The sequence below is a fragment of the Mytilus edulis genome, chromosome 9, assembly GCF_963676685.1.
Source record: "Mytilus edulis chromosome 9, xbMytEdul2.2, whole genome shotgun sequence".
Taxonomy (NCBI): Eukaryota; Metazoa; Mollusca; class Bivalvia; order Mytilida; family Mytilidae; genus Mytilus; species Mytilus edulis.
In genome coordinates, this window is record NC_092352.1 from 78,432,960 (window position 1) to 78,460,407 (window position 27,448).

At 31.2% G+C, this 27,448-nt stretch overlaps 1 protein-coding gene across 1 annotated transcript; it reads right to left on the reverse strand.

Annotated features, from left to right (window-relative positions):
• Positions 1 to 4,193: 4,193 nt before the first annotated feature.
• On the reverse strand, positions 4,194 to 22,680 carry LOC139489119 (uncharacterized). Its single transcript, XM_071275251.1, has 10 exons — positions 22,562 to 22,680; positions 16,996 to 17,265; positions 14,979 to 15,272; positions 12,495 to 12,788; positions 11,445 to 11,738; positions 10,856 to 10,918; positions 8,036 to 8,095; positions 7,348 to 7,422; positions 6,288 to 6,372; positions 4,194 to 5,777 (listed from the first exon to the last, which is right to left on the reverse strand). Exons 1-10 carry the CDS (start codon positions 22,635 to 22,637, stop codon positions 5,498 to 5,500), a joined length of 1,791 nt encoding a protein of 596 aa, XP_071131352.1. The 5' UTR covers positions 22,638 to 22,680; the 3' UTR covers positions 4,194 to 5,497.
• Between the last annotated feature and the right edge of the window lie 4,768 nt (positions 22,681 to 27,448).

Genomic DNA, 27,448 nt, shown 5'->3' on the forward strand with positions numbered 1-27,448 from the left:
AGATATATCTAAAGCTATGAATATAATTGAAACATTTGATTATTTCTCAGGGTTGAAGCTAAACCGTAATAAAACAGAAGGAATTTGGATTGGGGCGCTTAAAAACAGCGTAGATAAGATTGAGGGCATACGCTGGACAGACAAACCTGTCAAAGCTTTAGGCATTTATTTTGGTCACGATCAACTTCAATGTGAAAAGTTAAATTGGGAACCTAAAATAGATAACATGAAATCATTAATTAAAACATGGGAAAAAAGAAAATTAACAATGGTTGGGAAAATATTGATCATAAAATCTTTAATATTACCAAAATTTACATTTTTGGCTACTTCGTGCAAAGTTCCAGATATTTACTTGAAAGAAATTGAAAGCTGCTGTTTCAAATATATTTGGGAAGGAAAAATGACAAAGTAAAAAGAAACACACTTATTGGCGAATACCAAAAAGGGGGGTTAAGAATGATCGATTTTGACAGTTATTTTACAGCACTGAAAGCCTAATGGGTCTCTTAATTAACAACAACCAATATGCCGAACTGGAAGATTATTTCTACTAAATATTTTAACAATCTTGGCAAAAACTTTCTTGTTTTTAACATGAATTTAGGTAATATTAAATCAATAGATGGACTTGCAAAAATACCCGATTTTTATTTACAAGTAATTTCAAGTTGGGTTAAAACAGGAGGAGGTTTATCAACATTTTCTAATCACTTTTCTAATATTAGAAAACAGATTATTTGGGGAAATAAATATATTAAATGTCGCAACAAATGCTTGTTTTTCCCGAGCTGGGTTAAAAGTGGATTGGTTTATATTAATGACATATTCGATCGTGAAGGAAATTTATCCGAAAGTTTTATTTTAAAAAAGTTCATTAATAAAACAAACTGAATTGCAGAGTTTAAGATGTTAAAATCCTGCATCCCAAAAGAATGGATGCAAGTTTAAAAAAAAGAAAACTCCGTTAAGAGTATAATCAATATATGTAAGGTCAAATTAAGATGGCAAAATAAACAAATTGAAACAAAAGATATCAACAATAAAATACTCTATAAAACTTTAGTAGATAAAAAATATATAAAGCCAATCGGTATCAACATTTGGACAAGATATTTAAAATTAGAATACATACCACAGATGTCATTTGTATACGATTTTATATTTAAATTTTAAAGGAAAATAAGTAAAAAAAATTCAGATGGAAACTGCTTCAATATATTATTCCTACAAAGCAGCTACTATTAAAGTGGAAAATATCTGAGAACGATAAATGCAATTTTTGTAAAACAAAAGAAGAAGATTATTTGCATTTCTTTATTACATGTTCATTTTTGAAAGATTTTTGGGAGATTATCTTCTAGCAAAAATGAATTTTCAAAACAAGATATTAGCAAAACATATAGTATTTGGATACAAAATATTAGATCAAGGGTATAACGGTTTAAATTATTTCTTGACAATTATAGGTTTTTGTATTTACAAGTCGTACTATGTATCCGAGCAAAAACTGAAATTTTTAGATGTGTATGCTATGTTTATAAAGGATTTACGAAGGTTCATGAATGAGAACAAAAGAGTATCTCAAAATGTATTTTTCATAAAGTTAAAAAGATTGATATAATTGATGGGAATAAAAAATAATGTTTTATTATATTTTATTATATTCTGTGTATTTTCGTGGATACTCAGAAAGTATTTCACAGGGATACTTTATTGAAGCTTGGACAATGAAGTAAACATGTAACAAGCAATTTGAAGAATAAAGAATATTTATTTGTTGGAAAAAAAAATTAAAAAAAAAATAAAAAAATGCGACGGTCGTAGGTTAAATTTTAGTTAAGATTTTTAACAATACATAACCTATAAACATCATACATACTTAATTAGGACTGTTTAGTATGTATCGTGAAGATTTTGAAGATTTAATTGATAAGTTGACATACAATGTATTTTCACATAGAAAAAAGTAAAATCACAAAAATACTAAACTCCGAGGAAAACCCAAAACGGGAAGTCCCGAACCAAATGTCAAAAGCAAATGATAAAACATATCAAACGAATGAACATATTCATAATCTCATTTTATATTTCAAGATGCATAGGTTTCACCAAATATAATCATTTTCTTCTTTATCTAAGGCTGCATTCTATTGAAAGTATCTTTAACAAGACATACAACAAGACACATTGAAAAATAATCTTGGTCAAGAAACATACCATGCCGTTAAATTGCCTGTATATATAAACAACGACTAGTATATAAAACCAATGTTACCTTTGCAAAAACCGGCTGTTTTGCCATTTGGACAACCTTAAAAAACGACATTAAAAAAGCCTACACAGTTAAACAACATTGGATAACCAGTCACTTAATCAAAATAATTCAAAACAGAACATTATTATATACGTTTTTAAGTTAAAAATATGCTCATTTCTAACTGAAAGTATTCCAGGTATTTTGTGTTTTTTATGAGTTAAGTAAGCAGCATTCCAGAAACATGGATAACAAATTCAGTGTCAAAATATTGCATGCACATAACATTTCCGCCAACAATCTTAAATAGTTGCATAAACTTCAGAAAAAAACATTAGAAATGTGTCATTTTGTTGACTTGACATTTATTGTAACTAAAGAGAGACAACCACATTTTATTTTTTCAACAATGAAAACATAAAAAAGTCAAGATTATAAAAACTTGACTATATGATCAACATTGTGGGTGTGGTTAACATTAATAGTTTAGTAGCACTTTCTAGGGCTTATTAAAACACAATACGTTTGTTGAAGGTGGTTCCTTTTATTTCTGGACTAACTTCCGGATAATAACAAATATATAAAAAGATACCCTACAAAATAAATACAATAGTAAGACTCTGACCGTTTATCAAATACATAATCTGGTACATAGGTTTCTATCCATGTATTATGATAAACAAATGTTTTACTAATTGAAATATAATTAAAACTGTTCTGCATGTATTTACAACAATATGCTTATATTGTTGAGCGTAACTGACAAAGTCTAGTACATATGCACTTAACGACTCGTATTAAATAAACAAGTCTAATATACGAAAAATAACTAAAGCGGTTAACACAAACTTTAAGATAAGCAAATTAACAAAACTAAAAGTAATAGCTGCATGCTGTATGAATGCCGTAAGCACAAAATAGCAACAAACAAAAATACGAACATTACAAAAATAATACTTAGCTTACCTCGCATGAGGTGCAAAGGCCTCCTGATTTATCTATATGGAAATCAATTCACATCATCCCAGGATTACTTAAAATATACCTGCATAACAAATAAACAAATTGTAATCCATGTTTCACTGTAATAAAAACCACCTACTTACGATTTGTACTCTTAGCTAAAATAATCAATCAATACACGTAACTGTTATTATGTTTATATCTTTACCTTTATAAGTATTTAACACATTCATTCCGGAACACTCGAATTCTCATACAATGTGTATTAGATTCATAATTTACCAAATTAGTTAAAAGTACTTTATTTATGAAAATATGTAAATAACGTCTCTTAAGCAATTTAATCAAACAGATAATACTTTACTGTACTTTATCTATTTTATATCGTTTTAAAGCATTCATCTCGCATTAAACATTTACACATCGGCCTTTTCATTCTAAACAGTCATTCTAGGTAAAATAATAAATATCTGGACTATTAACGTATAATTAGTAATAGAGAAATATAACTGACCTGAATACAGAATAAAGAAAACTAAGAATGAATATCAGTCCAAACTTAGAATTATATCAAGCACATATCAATATGTCCACCAGTATCTAGAAAAGTGATGACCAGCATAAAAGAACAAAAGAAATATAGCGCCAAAATATAATGACCAAAAGCAATAAAGAAAGTGTGCGGTCCACTGAAGCATAAAAAGAAAACCTTTGAAGTAAACTACAGTGAAACCAAAGTTATCCAAACCAGTAGAAAATGTCGTATGTCAATAAGTCCAACTGTCAAATACGTAAATGTAATGAACAAAGCATATATATAGACTAATCAACTAATTACAATCTGTAATTAGTATACTATAGCTTCAATCAATCAATATAAATCATATAATATACAGAATACAACACAATAAACTAAATATATAAATATACACAATTACTGTAAAACCTATAAAATACAATCTACCACAATAGAAAATAAAAATACATGCATAAGAATTAAGGTCGCAAAAATACCGAACTCCGATGAATTTTCAAAACAGTAATCCTCTTATTAAATGGTAAAATCGAAAGTTTGAACACATCAGAAGAAAGGATAACAACTGTCATATTATTGACTTTGAACAGGTATTTTCTTATATAGAAAAGGATTGATTAATCCTGGTTTGATAGCTATGATTTAGAGTTGGCATCGATTTACAAAACAACATTAACACATATACTCAGTTTTTAAATGATACACAGGTCATAGAAAAACAAACACGCATATGCTAGGTGAAATTTTTACAATAATTTAAGCATCAAAGTTTATATAAAAAAGAAGATGTGGTATGATTGCCAATGAGACAACTGTCCACACGAGAACAAAATGAAAGATACTAAAGTGCTGATTTTTACTGCCGTCAACTTAATTTAAAGTATGAACATTTGAAAAATATATTTGTTTTTTGAAAGACCTTAGGTTAAAGAAGTTAATCAAGCAAACTACATATTTTAACTTCTATTGAGTATGGTCTATCCAACTTCTACGACTACCAAAGAATGCTCGATATTATTGCATGTTAAACAAATTATTAAACAAAGGTGACAAAAGTTTCACGATGTTTAGATCTAAATAAAGGAAGAGACTAATAAAGTTAACAGAAAAAACACAGGAATCTTCATAAAGTCAAACTCTGGAATGTGACACAATTGTTATAATTACAGACTTGACGACTATTATTCATTGCGGTATCTATAGATCTAAGATAAAAAAAAAATCACTAATCAATAACTAAGATCAGATGCTTGCCATATTTAAAATATAAATCAGAAGGTACAAAACAAAATCCGAATTGTCTGTAATCTTGTTATTATTGATTAACGAAATGTTAAGAACAATTGTGATTGGCATATGTGGTTTTGTTTACGCCATACGTATCATCACCGACAACTTGGTTATGTCTCATTACTAGTTCGTAGTTGTCATTGGTCTTTGGTCCAGTGTAGTGGTCATATGCAATATCATCATCGTCTGTTCGTCGCTTTGCACAATGATTAGCTGTATCATATGTACCATCAGTAGCTCTGTCATAAACATCGGCGTCGTTCGTGTTTCTTCTGGTTTTTGATTGGTCATAAACTCCCTCAGGTGAATCCTCATAGTCGTCACCAGTGACAAGATCTGAAATACGTTGAGTAAAATTTCCTTCATCTTTGTTTTCTTTTGAAATTCGTTTGACCATACTATAACCGCTATCAGTTTCTGTCTTTTCTAGCTGTATATTTGGTTAGTGCGATTTATTTGAGATTGGCTTTGCCAAGGTGTATTCGCTTGCACATTTTTTTGCTGTCATTTTTCCTCTCTGTTCCCTTGAAATTCTCTCTCTGGTCGCTTTCATATTTATTCTGAAAGTTATCTGAAATGTCCCTGTACATTTCATTAGTAAGATGTTCGTGTCCCTCACCTGGATAGGCTACCATCTGAATGCCAGTATAATCTTTTAATGAGTTCTGTCGTATAAGAGTTCCCACCATGCCTTCTGATTGTCCATTACTTTTCTGTTTCATGATATGAAACCTTCGAGTACAAGATGCAAGTTTGATTAAAGTTTATTTATGTTTCAAAGTTTTACATGACTGTACAATGTTGAATAAACTAACATTGTAAAATATTGCAATGACACTACATCTACCTATTAAGGTGGTACCTAACACTACAGTGAGATAACTTTGTGAATCCGCTAAACGTTTTAATTATATTGTATTGTTGAGGAAATATTAAGCTTCCCAATGATAAAAAAAAATTGTTTGTCAAACTGCTACATGTAAATATTCAATTATTTTTTTTTCCCGAAAAAGTAGTTGTATCAATTATTTTTGAAATATTTATATTTTTTTCAAAGGGTCAAAGTAAATATTTTGTAAAAATTGTATGAAAATTAAACGAGCCAAATTTAATGAAACATATATATACACATTTATTGGTGTTTTTGTTCCAATTTCGTGATGAGCATAATTTGTATTTGACATAGTTTACCATAACAAAGACGTTTTTTTTACAAATAACAACATATCTTGTTTAACGTACCTTCTAAAACAAACTGCCAATATAACGACTATTGCAACAAATACAATGGAACCTACAATGCCACCAGATATGGGTCCAATAGAAGCTAAATATACAAAAAGCAACTAGTATGTTATGTATTTCCATAAATGAAGTTTTAGGTATCTCTGGGAAACTTGCAGTAACAGCACAATTATAAGACATTCAAGTTAAACTATAACATAAAGAGAAACTTTATCTAACGTATCAGAAAATAATAACATTGTCATTGCATGTATCATTTTTACTTCTACATATGATAGAATAAATGCACAAAATCTTTTAGTAATTTTTTGTACAAAATTACTACTATGCGCATAGTTTTATGCGCAAATCATGCATTTTTTTTTATCTAAAATAATGAAATCTAAGAAAAACGAATGAATCAGGAAATCAATTATCCCTAGTGTTTACTAACACATGTAACATGCATTTAAACATTTAAGAAACAACTTTTCTTTTTTAAATGTTACGCTTGGACATTTTGAGATATTGTATCGAGTTTAATTAAAATACACAATATCGCCAATGAACTTTAAAAACACACAACAATAAGCAATGTTTACATGTTTAAGCATGTTAAGGCTTAAACGGATAATGTATTACATGATTTCAGCTGCCCAATTATGAACTTTTGTTTTCTATGTAGTAACATCCCCGAAACCCATGTTTTCGGAGTATATTGATCCCATTTGATATTCCAGAACTTGTATCTCCGATCATGATGTCTTCGATATAGGAATGCTGCTTACAAGAAAGCTATTGAACCAAGAATTTTAAGTGGTGAAGTAGAAATTCTCTCTTCGAAACTTTAAAGACATCATCACTAGTTGATTGACCGTTATAGCGTCTATGAGTTTTATTTTACTGAACAAGACTGATGTGTCTGTCTGGTATAACCACAAACCCGAATGTGACCTGCAGAATTAGACTAAGCATATAATTTGCACTCACACGAGAAACAGACAGTTGCCATAAATGGAGTAGGATCTGTTTTCAATTTCGAAGAACCCCATTTTTTAATGGGATTATATATAAATACCTGGTTCTGCTTTTGTTATTTCCTCTTTCGATGTCGTCGTTGAACTGTCACTAAACACAATAGTTGATGTCACATCTATATTTAATAGAAAATAAGGTCATACAGAAGTGTGATGGATTTTAAATGTACATGTATTTTATAGGTCTCTTTTAAAAGATTTGACACGTTTTATGTCAAGTACTTCATTCATTTTTACAAATTAATGGTATTAATATGCATCGTTCGCAATATTGTAATACTACACATACAAAAGTGACCATGAAAATGATCTAAAAAAAAGCAAACTTCTCGTTCGCAATATTGTAATACTACACATACAAAAGTGACCATGAAAATGATCTAAAAAAAAGCAAACTGTAATGAATAATACCCCTTAAAAATAATTGAGCTTGGTAAATTTGTCATTACATATCGTGTATTTATATTTTAAGTGAATTATCTCCATGATTTTATAAATTCAAAGCATACTTGTTCATTTACACAAGGAAAGCATGAACCAATAATTGTTCGTAAAATGCAACATATCTTGTATAAAGATACATCTTAGAAAACGTTTACATTAAAGAGGAGCAAAAAGGCTTATAATGCACTTTGAAATTGAAGTGCAATTAAGTCGATGAAAGAAAAACAACAAAAGTTATGAAGTTATAGCTATACTCTATACGTTAAGTTGGATTATTATGGATACCTGGAACTCTGGTAGAATTCATTGCTGTTGAAGAATACATATGGAGGGGTATAGTAGTTCCTAAAAATAGAAATATTACCGAAAATAAATTAATATTTATGTTATGATTCAATTAATTCTTATAATATATTTGCTGCAGATACCCATTGACAACATTAGATTTAGTGTAAAGATGTAAGCATGTACAATCACTCTAATCTATATGAACTGATTTCGCTAGACAATAAAAATAACCCCATCTCAATCTAATATGTGTTATATTAGTAGCCAGAAGTAAGATATACTAATGTTTTATACAAGCATGATGAGTAAAACACAATTGATATGATGAACCTGTATTTGTTAAAACAGTTTATGACCTGACTAAATAAAAGTTTTTTAATATATGTAGGTAAACCTTTATATATATAATTGAGGGATTGAGACATGATAGCATCGTGCTTACTCTTATTCTAAATTGATTCCATAACCCTTATGTTTTTCAACAAAATCGTAATTAATTGTAGAGAGATGTAAATGGATTTATTTTTAAAAAAAAAAGACAAGTATTTTCTTATTGAGTAGAAACTTTGAAAACAATACATTAGGACTTTAAATACTCCCAAATAATAATCTCGCATTTTAAGTCCATGATTTGGTAAAGACAAACTCCCAAAATATTTTCGATTGAAAACAAAACGTAAATGTACCTTTGCACACTATGGTTATGTTTCAAAGGAAATATCAGCCTATTACTATAGACCGCAATGAAGAAAATTAATATACATGTGTATAGTAGTATTCGCTTGGTTTAATGGAGAAAACTGATTATATATAAAAAAAAATATGAGAGTCCCTGTTTTGTTTGGGGAAACCTAAGAATCAATTCGGATAAAAAATAAGATAGGTGGTGCCCAATGGTATTATTTCATTCAGAATCTACAAATGTTTGATTAAAACGTAGTTACTGGATTAGGAAAAGATGTGGATTGGTTACGTTATAGTTACAATATGCAAGTGCGGAGTGAATATTTCTCTATGGGTAACTCTAGATTTGTTTTAATCAAGAACAAAATAGACAGTGCACGTACAATATGTCAATAATATTCCGTGAAAGTTTGATATTAAACCATGTTCAATATGTTTACCCCATGTTAAAAAAATGAAAAGTAAATTTTAAGTACCGGAAACCCCTTCAATCTGTATGTATTTCATGGTCAAATTGTAATCTAAAAGTACATTACATATTATATATTTTGTGAACATTGCGTACAAATTCATTCTTTGTTAAATACTTATATATAATTAATTGGTTTCGGACTGACAAAATTACCTGACAAAGGACCATCATATACCCTTAATTTATATCGGGTACATGATTTTGCAGGATTGACCACTCATGTAGCAAAAGACAATAGCGATTTTCCATATGAACATGATGAATGACATCCGTTTGTATCTCGACGTTCGAGACTGATAGGATCAGCTACTGCCAATCTATCAATTGTTAAAAAACACCGCTCAAATTTTAGCTAAAGTATTTAAAATGTATCACGTGAATCACCATATGTCCGCCTGTATTTTAGCAGTCATGAGATGACGTATGTATATATTCCCTTTAATCTATTCTTGATCAAGCTGATGAATGTTGAATATTAGGATGATCAAGAATTATAGTAAACACTACTTCAAACTTCTAATATTTGTCTAAGGACTAAGACAAAATAGTTATAAACTAATTGCTTTTATTTTGATTTATCATTTATCCCACTATATGGTGTAAGGCTCTAGAATTCTTAGTGGATATATAAATGAGTAAAAAGCATGTCTATATTTACAAAACCGAAAGAATGATTACAGAAAAGATGCAGATCCTGTATTTCTCTAAGTCTTATGGATGTTTGCTCCTCTACTTTTTGAATTATTTCCCGCCAAATTTTCAATGGCTTATATCTCGTAAACAAGCACACAGACCCTCCATTTTTTTCTGCTTTTTTATTTTCTTTATTTATATACTTTTAATTTATAACAGTTTTTTAAAAAGCTTGTTATTTTTAAACAGAGTAGCGAACATCCTTAACACAGCCATAAAATTCCATGTGATCGCTAACTTGCATACAATATTAACGTCAATTGATTCTTAATTGTATTTCCAAAAACACCATTCACACGATTCATGTTACATTGTACCTGGCATGGCCTTGACAACATGTACTATGACAATACGTATTGTTTTGTCAAAACATTGAAATTGCGGACGCATGGATTTTATCAGATGATGTGACAGATTTTATATCAATAAAATTGAGAATGAAAATGGGGAACGTGTGAAAGAGACAACAACCCGACCATAGAAAAGACAACAGCAGAAGGTCCCCAACAGGTGTTTAATGTAGCGAGAAATTGCCGCACATGGAGGCGTCCTTCAGCTGGCCCCATAACAAATATAGTAGTTCAGTGCTAAACAACAAATTGTACACAAGAAACTAAAATTAAAAATAATACAAAACTAACAAAGTTAGGAGCTCCTGACTTGGGCAAGGCGCAAAAATGCGGTAGGGTTAAACATGTTTATAAGACCTCAACCCCCCTATACATCTAGCTAATGTAGAAAAGTAAATGCATAACAATACGCACATTAAAATTCAGCTCAAGAGAAGTCCGAATCTGATGTAAGAAGATGTAACCAAAGAAAATAAACAAAATGACAATAATGCATAAATAACAACAGACTACTAGCAGTTAACTGACATGCCAGCTCCAGACTTCAATAAAACTGATTGAAAGATTATGATTTCAATTAGTCAATAGTCAACATATAACATATAGTTTGATAAATACCCGTGTGAGGCTTGGTAAAATGTGGAGGTGCAGGGCTTGCTTCACTTATGACTTGTGATGATTCTGTTCGATATTAACAAAAACATGTAAAAGAAATCATCAAATTATATAGATGTTGAACAGATAAATTCAAAAAAGCACATTTCGGTCAAATATTGCTATACTACATTGTACTGTTATGATTAAATAGCAAATTTCTAGTATTGAATACACCACGGAAAAGTAATACTGACAACGCTTTTCGTTTGTTTCTGAAATTAAGATATACAAATATTAGTTAAAGACGTATTGACTTTAACATTGTTTAATTAAGCCTTTCAACTCAACATGCCCTATGTGAACAGGGCCTTCAACAGTTACAATATTTACGAACGGGTGAATAAGTTTTCTTAGCAAATATATGATTTCATGTCTACCTTGTGAATTGTCTCCAAGAATTATGTGTCAGGTTAACTTTCTTCCTTGGGAGGAATGTTTTTAAGAGACAACAGCGTTGGTATATACATTCTTCGTTTTTTTTAAATAATCATAGAAATGTCTAAAACATACTGATGTTTACATGTTTTGACTTCATGGTAAACAACTTTACCTTTTATACAGTTATATTCGATATGAATTCGTCTCGTCTGAACAACTAAACAAGGTTCAAGGCGCCTTCCATCAAATATTTCAAACAAATCAATTTCACATGTGTATTTACTGTGCCCATTGCAGACATCTGTTTTAAACTCCAAACTGATATTGTTGATTTTAAGACATTCCATTACATGTGGTGGATGAAAATTAATAGATAACGACTCATCTATAATTGATTCTCCATTACTGCCACATTGAAATTTGGTAGTTTCATTAACTGGACGACAGTCGGATACATACATTTTTACTTTTAGAAAAAAAATTTTACAACTGCATTACAAATAATATTAAATTAAAACAATATGCAATATACAATTTAAGTATTGATACTAAATTTCTATAAAGCTGTAAATAAGGTTTTCATAGCTTGCATTAAAAATCATTGACATTATATTATACTAAGTAACAATTTTGAGTATGTCAGGAAAATAAAATGAAATGTCTTACATATACCGACTATAAACCTGAAAAATTGAATGTGTCAAATTGCCAGCATACACAATCAAATGAAGAAAAAAAACGTTGCACTCAGATTTTTTATTTAAACATAAATATTTATATTGTTATCAAGAATATGTCAGTTGTAATCAAATCGTTCGTTTCTATGTATGTCGGTGTTTGATTCTGCTGCCGGTTAGTGATCCTGTTGTTCCTTTGTTGTCCTCTTATAATTGGAATGTTTCCCCCGGGTTTAGTTTGATACCTGGATCATTGTTTTTCTTTCAATCGATTTAAGACTTTTGAATACCGGTATTCTAGTTTTGTCTTAATTTATCAGCCCAGAAACTAGTTTTTCCTACTTTTTAATTGTCTGTGTTATACATTTTTGTATAATCAAATTTGTTTTTCTTATTCATTCTTATAACATAAAAACACTTCCATGTATGTATTGGGAAGAGGGTCTAATACTGTATATAATCATGTAGCAAGTGCTTAAATGGTTTATATCTTTTTTTGAACGTCAATGATTTATTTAAAAGTTTATTTCATAAGATATACTTACTATTTGCATTACTTTTAAAGCAGTTATAAGAAATACTGTAATTTGCATACGCTTTTATTCTGTTATATGTGGAGTTAAGGTTAATGACCATGCTACAGTCCGTTTGATTGTTGCATGCATTTATAATTCGTGCATTGTCTTCATCAGAAATAAGACCTTCTTTTGGATTAACATATATAGGACAGAGATTTGGTATATGCTGTAATGAAATGTTACTGATATTTATTAGACATCTGTCTCTACATTCAATATAGAAATGCAAACTGTCGAATTCACCTCTCTCTGTTAACAATTCTGCAATGGAAAAACAATGAGATCAAGACCAGAGCAACATCGACTTTGTAATTGCTATACAAAGTATGCATGAAAAACATACACATTTTAATCAAAACTTTACAATATATTTATTAAAGGTATTAAGTCACATGACATTGTAACGGTCAAGTGATTGTTAACTATAAACACATGTGTGTGTTTATATCAAGCACATGGTGTGCGTTTACGTTCAATTTGATTGGATGGCATATACCCGTATTGCCGTTTTACGGGTATATGCCCTCATGATTTTCGTGAAAAGCATGATTAAGTATTACTTATAATAAGTTGTTAGTTTGAGAAAATTAAGTTATTCGAAGTTTGCCTATAGTTCAACGTAGCAGCATTCGTTATTATGTTTACCCACCCACCCACCCTTTTATGAGATGGTTATCGTTAATGGGAGTATATGCATATATTACATTATATTAATATGATTTTTTCCTCTTTTGTAGATAGTTTTTGATTGTGTTACTGTTACTGTATATTACTGTGCTATTGTATGATTGGATTGGTAGTGTGCCTGAATTTAAAGTGAAGGACTTTAGCAATGTTTAGTTTGAGAATCATATTGAATGTAAAGTTAATATTAAAGGCTGCTACAGCTGTAGGTACACTTATCATATTTATGTGTTGTTTTATTTATTAAATAATTTGTATTCGTTTGAGTTGGCTAATTAGAATATAACTCAAATTAATGAGTAATCAACAACAATATATCATGTAAATGCTTAATCAAGCACTATATAACGTTCAAACGTAAAGGCAAAAGTTGTATTATATGCACGTAAATCCAATTTATTCTCACAGTTCAATATTATGTACTCTTTTAACATGTTTAAATACGGGTCTTTATAAAAAAAAAAAACTCCTGCTTGTACTCATAGGTCTTGTGTATTGATTTATTTTCCACTCATGTACTGAGAACTTGCAAGATCTTTGTCCTTCTTAGTTTTTGGTATTTCAGTATTCACTCATTAGATTAATTTGATTCTTGTACAAATACTTTGTTTTTAGCTGGAAATGCTTCAATTTGAAACGTTTAAAACTTCTCGGCACTATTTAAAAAAAAACATTTAACAAATACAGCTGTCAATGAGAAATACAAAAACTATTTCCTCTGAAGAATTTGTATAGTATTGTATAAAGCGTAGACATAAGCTTTACTTTCAGATGACCCCTTCATCATTTTTTTCATTCAATCATAATTTCCACATTTAACGAGACTGCCAGAGTACCTGGCTATTGGTGGATTAGACGTCCGCAAATGTGTTAAATATTTCAATTATGCATGGTACTGTTCCATGTAAGGACCATGTGATTAAGTTGTTTACAGTTTGTGAGTTTATCTCGGAGTATAATATTTGTGGTTAACTTTTAAAACGTCAGACCCAATTACAGACATGTTTTTACATGTATGTGTATATTTACAAATGACGTTAAGTTGAAAATATCAATCCGACTGTACACATTTCACTTCAAAACCTTGCAACTGAACTTTCTTTATCATTTTTAAAGCTCGATGGTTAGAATAGGGCACCGCTGTTGTCATAAAGCACAAGAAAGTAGTAGCTTTGTTGACTTCTTAAATGAATGGGTGTTTTAATGTTGAATTGGTATCTTCGAGGACTGGTTTTCTTTCAAAAAAAGAGACGGAAAAAAAAATATACAAATATATAAGTCGCAGAAAAAATTACAGAACTATATAAAAAGCGTTTGACGAATAAACATGCGGATGTCAACTTGTTATCGACAATTTAAAATCCGAAAATCAGAATATCATATGTCAAACTGTGCATTTTTGTGATTTTACGTTTTAAATGTAGTTTTGAAATTTAGGATTTGAACAATATCAATGCAATGATATTTCAACACTTTAAGGCCAAATCATTACAATATGGCATGATAACATCTCTTATTCATTGTTATTATAGATACAGAATTCAGATTCAGTATTAAAATTATGACATAACGCTGTCAATTGCGAATGGAAATAATGTAATACTAATGGTTTGATAGCGTGTTTTATACTGATTTGCCTGTAACTTGAACTACAAATTAAAAAAAAATATTTGTCTATGGCTTTGCTATAATTTTGATGCAATAAAAATGATCAAACAAGACGGATATATGTACCAAGATACAAAAAAAGGCATATTATGTACTTACTTGAATGATGTACGCAGTCGTAAGTTATTCTGATATACATGTCCGTGTATTTGGGAATAAGGCATCTCGGATCGATTTCATTGACACATCTGATATTAATAGAGCATATGTTCCCAAAACATGCAACAGAGCAATTGGGCAAAACCTTCTTTGAAACATCTGCACAATACGACCAATTTGCATAGTTGGACTGGTGAAGAGGTTTCAGATGATGAAGTTTTGGAGAAGAACAGTTACGAAAAACGTCGAATGTTACATTATCATACGGATACGATGTTGTGAAGTTAAAAATCTCTAAAATAAGAATACATGGTTCTTCAATAATCAGAATAGTCAATGATCTTCCTCTCAAAAGAGTTAATGTTTGAAACATATGCCAAACTTATCTCTTCGAAATACAGAATCGTATAGTTAAAATGTTAAACGTTACTCTAAGCCTGGCATATGACACTTTGTTTGTTTTCTCGTTTAATGTTTTTACATTTGTCATTTCGGGGTATTTTACAGCTATTCAGTGATATGCGGTTTTGAAATTGATGCTGTTGCAGACCTTACGGTGACATATAGCTGTTAATTTCTATGTCAGTTGATCTTTTAGAGAATTGTGCCATTGGCATTCATGGCACATATTCATTAATCTATATTATTATTACAGCCAATGGTATTTGCCAAAATGTAATATTTAACGACAATTTGTACATTTTTACTTTGATCTCAATTCCTTACATTTGTATGATGGACAGAATTTGGTATCCAAATATACTAGACAATTACGTCATGATTCAATGCAGCTACGTCACATGTGCAATTACATGCTCTTCATTTCATCAATGGAATTCACGAGACTTCAATCGTTCCACCTAATAACGTTTACAAGTGGTTTTACTAAATATTTCATTTAACTCTTTATTCTTAATAATAATAAATGGAGGTTCGATACACTGTCGATAGTAAGAAAAATGACATTTTTGTAAACTGACTTCGTCAGCTTGAATTTCATCTCGCGCTTGATAGTCTTGCTGATACAGTCAGTATCAACAACAAAAATGCCATTAAATATGTGAGCTCGTATTCCTTTTTATTTAACTTGTATACAGTGTATTATCCTAAGTGTGCTTTCACGGCGCTAAAACTAATTTGTACTGGTGTGCCAGGATGTAAAAGTTTGTCCTGCATTTTTTATGCCCCATATGGTCTTCAATATTCTTCAACTACGTACTTTATTTGGCCTTTTACATTACGTCCCTGATGAGTCTTTTGTAAGCGAAACGCGTGTTTAGCGTAAATAGAAAATTTAAATTCTGGTATATATGATGAGTTTATTTCTGGGCATTATGTTCTGGTCCGTTCGTCTGTCCGTCTGTCCCGCTTCAGGTTAAAGTTTTTGGTCAAGGTAGTTTTTGATGAATTTCTAGGTCCTAACAAATTGAAACTGTGTACACATGTTCCTTATGATATTCCAAATCAAAGTGTCGACTCCAATTTCACTGAATATAGAAAATGATAGTGTGATTGGGGATCCGTGTTCTATGGACACATTCTTGTTTATTTGTAATATCTGGTACACTTTATTAGTCTACGTTTTATTTGTTCCTGTCCTTTTTAATTGTTATTCAGGCTTTGTTTTTACATAATTGTCATGTTGCCTTTTTTGCCAAGTTGTTCATCCTGCTTCCCTCTACTGAAAAAATCCTGTTCATTCTAGCCCCAACCTATCCCTTTTCTCCCATAAAAAAAAGGAGCTCCCGTACAGCTGTGGACAGGGAAATCATAATTATGTTTGCTAGGAATATAATATATGTGTGTTTACATTAGTTATTGTTTGTTGTATGTCACAAGTATCGTACTGAACATTCAAGTAGTTAATGTATCTGTTAACTGTGCCAAATTTAAAACATTTTACATAAAACAACTCATATACATTACGGGCTTTTAATACAACGTTTAAAATAGCGCATTCTTTTTATGAAAACGCTTTATTTTCAACAATTATTAACAAATGTTTTAAAAAGCTTACCAGTGGTAAAGTCATAAAAACTGTAACAGGAAAATTCAATGTCGATGTCAATGAATACATCAACGCACGTCTGTAATGGTTTATCATTGGTTGTTCTTTGGTTATCTGAGATATAACATAAGATTGTGAATGGTCCAGTTATGTTGGATCTAGTTGCAAGTTGACGAGTAACTTTTTTTTCCGAATACGTTGCATTGCAAAGTTGATGTCCAGAATTGATTGTACTCTCCAGAAGCAAAAAACCCGTGTCCACATGATAGCTGTTCACGTCTAAAATAAAAATGAAAGTAATTTGAAACATGTTGTTCATTCCAATTCAGTTTAAATAATTTTAGCTGTAGTATATGTATTGTAAGAAATATTCGTAATCACTGTAGACCATTTAAGTCCACAGTAGCTGAATAGTTTGAGTGGGGTACCGAAAAACAAAAAGTAAAATCACAAAAATACTTAACTCCGAGGAAAGTTCAAATGGATAGTCCCTAATCAAAATATTGCATTGTCGTCAACGATACTCGGTGATAAGTAATGAAAAACAAACAAAAAAGAAATATAAAGTAAAACAAGCTCCAAGCAAATCTAAAAACGAAAAGTTCTTTAACAATTAATTGAAGTATCAAAAATTAAAATATATCAAATGAAAGGATAACGACTAGGTACTGTCATAATCTTATGTAGAAAATAGTGGATGAATCTTGGTTTATAGCTAGCTAAACCTCTCACTTGTACATTTTTGTAAGACAGTCGCGTACAAGTCCAGATACTGACGTCATATGTTGGCAAAACTAACAAATATATTAAGTAAGTTGTGTCGGTTTAGGTTTGTAAATCAAATTGAGTGTACATGTTTATACTTACATTTTTGTTTTTTTTTAATTATGCTTTTAAAGTGATAAACTTGAAGAAAAAAATGTGTGTCCAAGACATGTTTTTGTTTATATTTCTTACTATTAGTCTCATTCTATATCTTGTAACGTTATGTTGTATTGATGCACCCACGTTAGATATGTCACTATTGTACTCCTTCGTAAATAAAACAGAGCACTTAGGTAGTGACGGGTTATTTTGATTGTGAAACAATGATTGACCAGAACCGACTGTTTAGGTTTTGCTCAACGTTGAAAGTCGAAATAGTTGCGTATATCTACGTTATTTGGTCTCTGAATAGTTGTCTCGTTTGCAACCAGACCTTGCATCACTATTATGTTTATTATCATACATTGATTGTAGCATGAACAATCTTAATAAGAACATATAAATTATTGTTGGTGTAATTGACAATTTGGTAAATTATAACAAACTAATTATACACAACGTCCGAAAAGAAAATGCTTGTACTATTTATATCCAAGTGGTATTTCCTTAATCATTCAAAGAGAAAAGAAACATAACCAACGTGTATATTAAAGTAAAGCGAATTTATCCGGCACAGTCCTTTTGGATAGTTATGTTATTGACTTTAGAAAAGGAACATGTTATTTATATTATATAGACCCAAATTTATAAAAATCAGAAACGTATATTTATACTGGTGAATGAAATAGCATAGTACATTAGAAACTATAGGTCACCGTACGGTCTTTAACAATGAGCAAAAACCCACGCAACAAGCATGTTAAAAAATTCGAATGAGAAAACCATTGTGGGTAAAATACCAATTTACGAAAAACTAATGTGATATGCAATAGCAAATAAATAGCAACAGAATTACAGACTTCTAATTGGGGACAGGCATATACAGAATTCGGTGGGGTTTACATAATTTCAGGAGTGCCATCAGAGACCTTTTTGTGAGCTGGAACAGTGATGCAACAACACAACATAAAAACTAAACATATATATTTGATATTGGTAATCACTTTGGCATGTCATATTATACTTAAATAAGATTGTTGTTGAAATCCTAGCATATACGTTTTTTTTTTTTAAACCTAACAAAGATTAGTTCAAATCAGAATTTGTAAATTGTGAATAATTGTATTATATTTTTACATGAAAAAAATTAGCAAAATTGTCCCTCCTTTTTAAAACAAAATTAAAGTATGATCTCACTTTATAGATATTAGTACTAATATCATTTGAGGCAATCTGGACGTAAATACGACATAAAAATGTTGACGGCAGACAAATTATTGACATACAGTAATTGGCATTGGGCACCATGAATTTTTAAAAGTCTTAAAAGAGCCAGATCAAATTGGACATTTAACCAGCATATTTCCCCAACAAAAGTGAATCGGGGAAAAGACATAGAAGTCCAGTCTTTTGTTGTACCAATAAAAATTATACATTTGAATATAAATACAAAAGATTGAAATGCTTTTCATCATGTTTGCAATGACAATTAAGCGACACCTGACCTTTCATGATCCTTTCCACCAACACAAAAGTTGTATCGATCTTTCACAATTAAAAAATTCGTATTGATATAAATATTTCAATTTTGCAACTTGTTTTGATAAAACTATACCAAAACGCAATTGAAAGTAATTTCATATGGTATGACATTATTCAAAGAATAGTAAGTTAGCTGTTCATAACATGAAAAAAAATGGGTGTTTACATTTTGTGTCATTGTGACATATTTTTTTCAGTATTTTTTTTTTCTTATACATTCATGACATTTGAACCATGATAAAATAGAATATATTTATTTGATCTTACATATATTTTCTCAAAAAGATTTGCTTCTCGATCTTATATCAGACCCTTCGATTAATTGACCACCGTTACTTATTCTGTCACGATATTATTTTTTGTAGATATAGCGAATGGCATTTGTGGTTTTATGAAATGAAAATTTTGTACATTTTTCTGATGACTATAAATTTATAGTAACTTTGTTTACAGGAAAACAGCTTTTTACTGCCATTTTAATGAAAAGAAAATGTATGTTATATTGTTAATTCAAATAGTCTGTTAGACAAATTATAGATAATTTATTCTCTAATATTCTTACATGATTTGCATATTAGGGATTACGTAGATACGATTTATCGAAAGGTCTTCCGGTAGTTGCTCTTGACGTGGGTAAGTTGTCGATAGGTCGAGTTTATACACCAATAAATTCCTTTTAAAAGGCGTTTAATACAAGTTTACAGCGAGAGTACAATTCCAATATAAATTCAAACCCAATAGTTGAGGGTAAACAGGTGCAGTAAGATAAAGTAAATGAAGTACAATTTAATGATGACATACATGTACTATAAACGGGAAAACTAGATAAAAAAATCAGTTTGTTGCTATACGTTTACATGGAGGGGCTAACATGTGTATTTATACGACTAATACACTTTTTGAATAAGCAGATTTTTCATTTTTGTGTTAATTTATACACATTAAAAACAGTCCCTTGCATTTTTTTTATGGTGGCGTTTGTATGTTTTATTATCATAGTTGATTGAATATGTGTATGAATTATATAATGAAGCGGTAAGACTTGAATAAAGTATTGTCTTGTTTTGTATCATGAACAGAAGTATTGTTTGTTTGTTTTGTTTTGCTATTTTGACTTCGTCAACATGACCAGAATTAAAAGGTTGTTTAACGCTACTGTGCAAAGTATTCTGTTTTAAATTGTTTTTCTAAGTTCATCTGTTTTGCAAATTCGGCATTAAGGAAAACGCTATTACTTGTTCTCCCATAGACGGCAATACTTACATTTTCTAAATTCACCACTTTTTAATAATAAAAAAAACCTGAACCAAAACGGTTATGTGCGGTGTTTTAAAAATTGAAGCCAAATAGTATCATGACAAACTTCCAACGGAGCTTCTGTATGTTACCTATGCCCACCGTTATTTTACACCAAAAATATGAAATTTTCGCAATCTTTTCGAATAATTCTCTAGAAAATATTTCACATGTTTCAATGGGTGAAATTTTGAAACATACACACTGTAGTTATTAAAAGTATATTGTACCCTTACATCCAATCATAGTGATCATCAGTTGACTTCCTTCACCTGCCTTTTGTACACAAAGGCCAAAATGTAATTCTACTATTTTTCAATAACTTCACATATGTTAACAAAATTGATGAATGTATTGGTACAGTAAGGGGAGGTGAAAGATACTAATAAAACATTTAAATTCTAAAGTAAAAAAAAACTGACAACGCCATAGCTATAAAAAACATGTCAGTTTTGTTTTAAATATTTGTTGGATAAATATACGATTTTAAACTAATAAGAACTGACGGCCAATATACATGTTACGAGAGTCTCGATTTAAGACATTTGGAAAGGGGATTGTCTGAAAAGCTTTCATTTCTGTATTGCTGTCCATCGTATATCAAAAGCCTTTCAATCAATTAACATACGAGCACTATATATATTGAGAACTGTGTACTCGATTTTATGCAAACAATAATTTATCTTAACAAACGGATTAACCGAAAATCATGTTAGAACCGGTTGAAAGACAATTCGTGATTATGTTTATAAGAAGCTATGCTTAAACAAGAACTATTTTAAAAAAAGATATCCGACGTATTTAAATTTGAGTATATGTTTAAAACTATCATTTCTATAACCTTCAGAAGCACAAAGATACCATTTAAATAACGTTTTCCCTGTTTGTGTTCAGAATTCTCGGTCCTCGTATCTTTCTGTTTACATTCACCAAAACCCCGCGGAAATCTCACAAGGGTAGGTGCGTTCTAAAAGTCATGTACGTTCGTACAACAAAGTTTACATTAAAAATTATATAATTGTCCCGAATAAACAGCTGTCACGGATGCAAAGAGCTATTGGAGAAACAACTATTTTAATAGAAATATAAATCTTTGTAAGATCTAGTTCAAATATTTATAGTTTTTCACTTGCTTTCCATCACGATATAATTATCGAGACGTTTTTTCAAACACAACCAAATCATCCACCATGACAGCATTTTGTTCTATCACAGAAAGGATTTTCGAGCATGCGTATTCTGTTGCCATAGTTAAGCATCCTTAAGTTCAAAGGGCATAAACCGAAATTATACCGACTACGTCGGAAAAAGGTAATTGATGTGCCGAGTAAAGCTCATTAAATCAATACTAAGATGATCCCTTCTTCAAATCTCTAAACAGTAGATTCTAGACTCTAAATTGTCAAACTTTAACATTAAGTGTACGTGTCTAATGAAATAACTCCCTTACAGACACCTCATGACAAAAGAATGTACAATTAGGTCACTGCACGGCCTTCAACTAGGATCAAAACAAAACAAAAAGTGCAAGGTTCATGGATACAGGCCCTCCAAAGTTAAATGTCTAACAATTCATACGATGAAACTATCGGTCTTTTTTTATGAAAAAAATAAATCAATAAACGAAAGATCACACATTATATACAGCAAAAAACGACAACCAGCAAACTACAGGCTAAATAACTGTCACAGTCCTTATTATATGTGTTGATTGTATGACTCTTTTTGTTTAAAAAAGTGTGACATAATTCATGGTAAATTAGTTATACATTTTTGTCCTCATAGCGACATAACCCCTAAAAATACTAAAACAGCATAATAGCAATAAGGAAATTAATGTGCCTCAATATACAAATGATAACATGAAACTTACTTTCATAACCAATTATAGTGTTATATCCAACAAAAACAGACAGCAAAAGCAATACGACCAAAGGCATTGCAAACATACGATCACGGAGACTCTTAAGGAAGTGTATTCCTTTAAATATAATGAGACATTTGACATTGGTGTTATTTAGACAAAATATGACGCTTTTTTCAAATTGTCACGCATAAACACCCAGCCATTTAAAACAAAAACTAAAGTTTTCAGTATAATTGATAGACTCTTTAGAAATTGTATATCGATATGAGAAGAACGCGGAAGTAAATACTTTCAATTATCTTATTGTACAAAAGTTGTGATCTTTTTTAAGTTCTTTAAAATTATCAAACTTTTCATCAGCTAAACAATAAATGAACGTTGTCAAATTATCGTGTTTGTTTTATTCTGCAACCTTTTTTTTATCGTAAAATAAAATTGGTTTAATTCAATAAACTGGTGTACTATTAGTTACATAGTGTGTTAGTGACCTAATATGATATATACAGGGTCAGTAAATTCCATATGGGGTGAGAGCGAAGCTCGAACCCCATATGGAATTTACTTACCCTGTATATATCATATTAGGTCACTAGCACACTATGTAACGAATTTATCTTACCGACTATCTTTATGTGTTGAATTTAGACTAAAGTTGTCTTATTAGCTTTCATAACACATCTCCTTATTTCTGTATTAAAGTGTTCAGGTGTTCAATTTTAAGAACCTACTTCAATTGATATGCACTAAAAAAAACTAATGTAAACGATAGATATTTATAATAAACAACCTTGATATAACAATATTAAAAAGAACTTTCAATATTTTAAAAAATCAAACAGTGCTTAAGTCGCAATTTCACTACTAACCTAATATTGAAATAAGCCCCGCCTCCCTACTAACCTAATATTGAATATACACGGTCTCCACGAGGTCGCTTTTAACCAATCATATTCCTAGAAATGTATAGGAGGTAAGATAAAGTCATTTACCATGTGTATATAATGAGTCATATGAATAGAAAACTAACGTGTGGAATACTGGTCAGTTGTTGTGGTATATTGATATTTTAGTAAATAAAAGCTAAAATATATGTGTTTACCTGTAATAAATATAACTTCATATTTACTCAATATATTTCGAGTGAAGTAAATGTATAACAGGTTCTAGCTTACACATACATCTCCGGGATACGAAAATACCAGAGGCTGAGGCAAATAACACGTTACTTAATATCTGAAGTTGACAATAAATACTATAATCGTGACTTTAGCCATATACATGAAACATACGACTATCCATGTTTCTGTCATTAAACTTAACGACCTTGCTTCTGCATCATTTTTACCATGCGAAGGATTTGATACGCTAGCACAACAGAGTTTTATTGTTTCTGAAATCGGTTCACCTATTTTGGAGTTATTCTCCTTGACATGTTCATTTTGCCTCTTCTTCGACGAGAGGTGCAGTTTGCGAAAAATATGGATTACAATCCAGCAGTGGCAACTTTAAAAATGTTTAACAGGATGCATCTATCAGATAATATTTTACACACAGTTTGTTGGTGTGGTTCGTGTTGCTTAGTCTTTTGTTGTCTATGTTGTGTCTTGTGTACTATTATTTATCTGTTTGTCTTTTTCTATTTTGGCCATGGCGCTGTCAGTTATTTTTTAACGATGAGTTTAATGGCACTCTGGTATCTGTCACCCCTCTTTTAAGAAGACCTAAAAGGTTTATATCAAGTATACCGACATATTTGTTACGAAATTCCTATCTGTCATACATGTCTATTGTAATTGAATTCATTTTCATGAACATGATGAATCTAATTGAAAAAAGGATTGTGTTTTATGTAAATAACGTCCCAGTCCCACTAGACCACGATCGCACCACGCTCAACGCGATCTAATATAAATTTAGATCGTGGTGAGATCGCGGTATGAGCGGCAAAAAAATGTAAATTTTCGTTGCTTTCACGATGCTACTACGTCCTAATTACGCTTCTACAGCGATTCCGCTACGATTATACCACGTTCTCGACGCGCTTATTCTGCGACCTCACTACGCTTATCAAGATCTTTCTATGCTCATCACGTTTTCACTACGACCATACCACGATTTATCCGATTGCAACACGAACTTACCACGCTTCTACTGCGATTATAGCACGTTCTTTCCACGATTATACTACGTTTAACCGCGATCTTACTACCCTCTCAGCAATAACGTCAACATCGTGTTCCATATCAATACAGTTCCATTCCTTCTACATCTGATTAATACGTAAATTTCTCGGAAACAATAATCATGCCACCAAAATCTACTAAAACACGTGGGCGTGGTGGTAGGGGTTGATGAAGAGGCAGAGGGAACTCTGATAGTAACGAATCCTGATCAAGTAGAGATTTCGGACCGACCAACCCAACCAAAATTGCAACCTATTACTGGTCCATAAAGCTGAAATTACGATATTTTAGTAAACGATATTAGAGATGACAAAGATGTGTCAATAGATATAGGAAGATGTTGTATGAGTGCCAATGAGACAACTCTCCATCCAAGTAACATTTTTCTTCAAACCATTATAAGCCAAGGTACAGCCTTCAACACGGAGCATTGGTTCACACCGAAAATCAACGGTCTAAATAAATCTATATGAAAACGAGAAGCATGGTTGAGCCGTTAGAGAAAATGGACAAGAAGTCCCAATTACATACTGACAAACAAAACTTAATAGAGATTTAATATGTATTTTATTTGAAAATGACAATGAGTCATAATCGTAGTATGAACGTAGTCAGGTCGTAAGAAGAGCGTGATGAGGACGGTGAGGGCGTGCTAGAATCATTCTATGGTCGTAAACAGCCTGGTATAGTCGTAATTGAAGCGTAGTTGGGTCGCGATGAGAACGTTATAGTCGTAGTGAGGTCGTAATAATGTCGCTGTGAGATCGTAGCGTAGTTTCTCCGAAAAGAATCATGCTTTCACTACGCTCTCGCTACGATGGTACAGCAACCTTTGCTATCTTACTACGATCTTAGTGCGCTCTCATTACGCTTCTACTACGACCTGATTTCGCCACGACCGCACCACGATTGTTTTGAACATGTTCAAAGTTGGCCACGCTCATCACGATCTTAAAGACCTCACCACGACCGTGATACGACCTTACTGTGATCTACACGATCGTACTACGATTATCAATATTTGCACTTTTTTTCACAGATCGTAGTGTGATCGTGGCCTATTGGGACTGCGGTATAAACTCATCATAGATACTGGGACTAAATTTTGTATATACGCCAGACGCGCGTTTCGTCTACGAAAGACTCATCCGTGACGCTCGAATCCCAAAATAAATTCTCAATTATTATAAAACATGTTCTTGGATTAATTTGCACTTCTCATAAGTGCAAATTGGAACCACACTTTTTTTTGTCGTAGAATCATCAAATTTGGCAATAATGTACCTCTGGGGATAAATAACACAATACAAAAAAAAAATTGGTGTGGCTCGCCCGGTTCGGCAACTGGAGTGAAAATAGTGACAAAATCCTGTAGGATATTTTTTTCTCCCATAGGATTTTTAAAAATCCTACAGGATTTTGAGAAATCCTATAGGATAAAGTCATAATCCCATAGGATATTTGTTATATCCTACAGGATATTTAAATCCTAAGGGATTTATAATCCCTTAGGAGAATAAAAATATCCTATAGGATATAGTTTCGCCCTTAGGATTAAAAAAATCCCTTAGGAAAAATAAAAGCATTTCCTATAGGATATTTTTTATCCTACAGGATATTAGTCTAATAAAATAATCCCATGGGATTAAAAATATCCGATAGGATTAATTAATATCCTAAGGGATTTCATAACAGAAAAAATATCCTGTGGGATAAAAAAGAATCCTAAGGGTAATAAATAAATCCTAAGGGTAATAAATAAATATTAAGGGAGATTAAAAATCCTATGGGAGATCAAAGCAACTCATAAGAGAGAAAAAAATCCTATGGGAGAAAGAAATATCCTATAGGAGAAATAAATATCCTATAGGAGAAACAAATATCCTATGGGAGAATGAAATATCTTAGAGAAAAATCTATTTGTGATCTCAACCAAAGAACAGAGAATAGTTTTATATGTTTTTGTAGTAGGTAAGGATATTATTTTATTGGAGCAGACCAAATATTCCCAGATATTATTGTTTAAGAATTGTTAATTTTTCTACCAATGACACAAATTACCGATAAGTGTACTTCAAACATGGAGCTTGCATTGAGTTACTGCTACTGGTCCGTTTGTTATTTTATGTTTATTATTGCCATTTGCGTAGTTTCTTTTGTTACCTATTTCTACATTTGACTCTGGCTTCTTTTAAATCTAGTTTTCTCTTGTTTAATGCATTGTGGTTGTTTATTCCTCATTTGCTAAAGGAATAGGGGCCGGTTGAGATATCAAAAGTCATGAGTATACATCCATCGCCTGTCTCAAAGCAGAAACCTTTATCCTTTGGTAATCTCATGTGCTTTTTTTTTCAATTTAAGTTCAAAAGTGCATTTTAGTGTTTAGTGTAGCAACCATTTCTCTGAACTATTATTCATTATTGTTTAGTGACCAAAAGAGGCCTGCCTCTATGTGCGGAATTTTCTTTCTGCATAGAGGACTCATCATTTTGAACTCATCAGGGTTTCTGTACTCAACCGACTTGTTGGGTACTGAGACATGACTGTGACACCATCTGAACAAAAACTGTGAATAAAATCAGAAGCAATTTTAAAACAACACATGGTGTTGGGGCTAAGAATACCACCAGCTTTTCATTGATAGTAATGAGAAGACAGAAACATGCGTCCAACGGGTATATCCAATACACTACAATTACTTAAACAACTT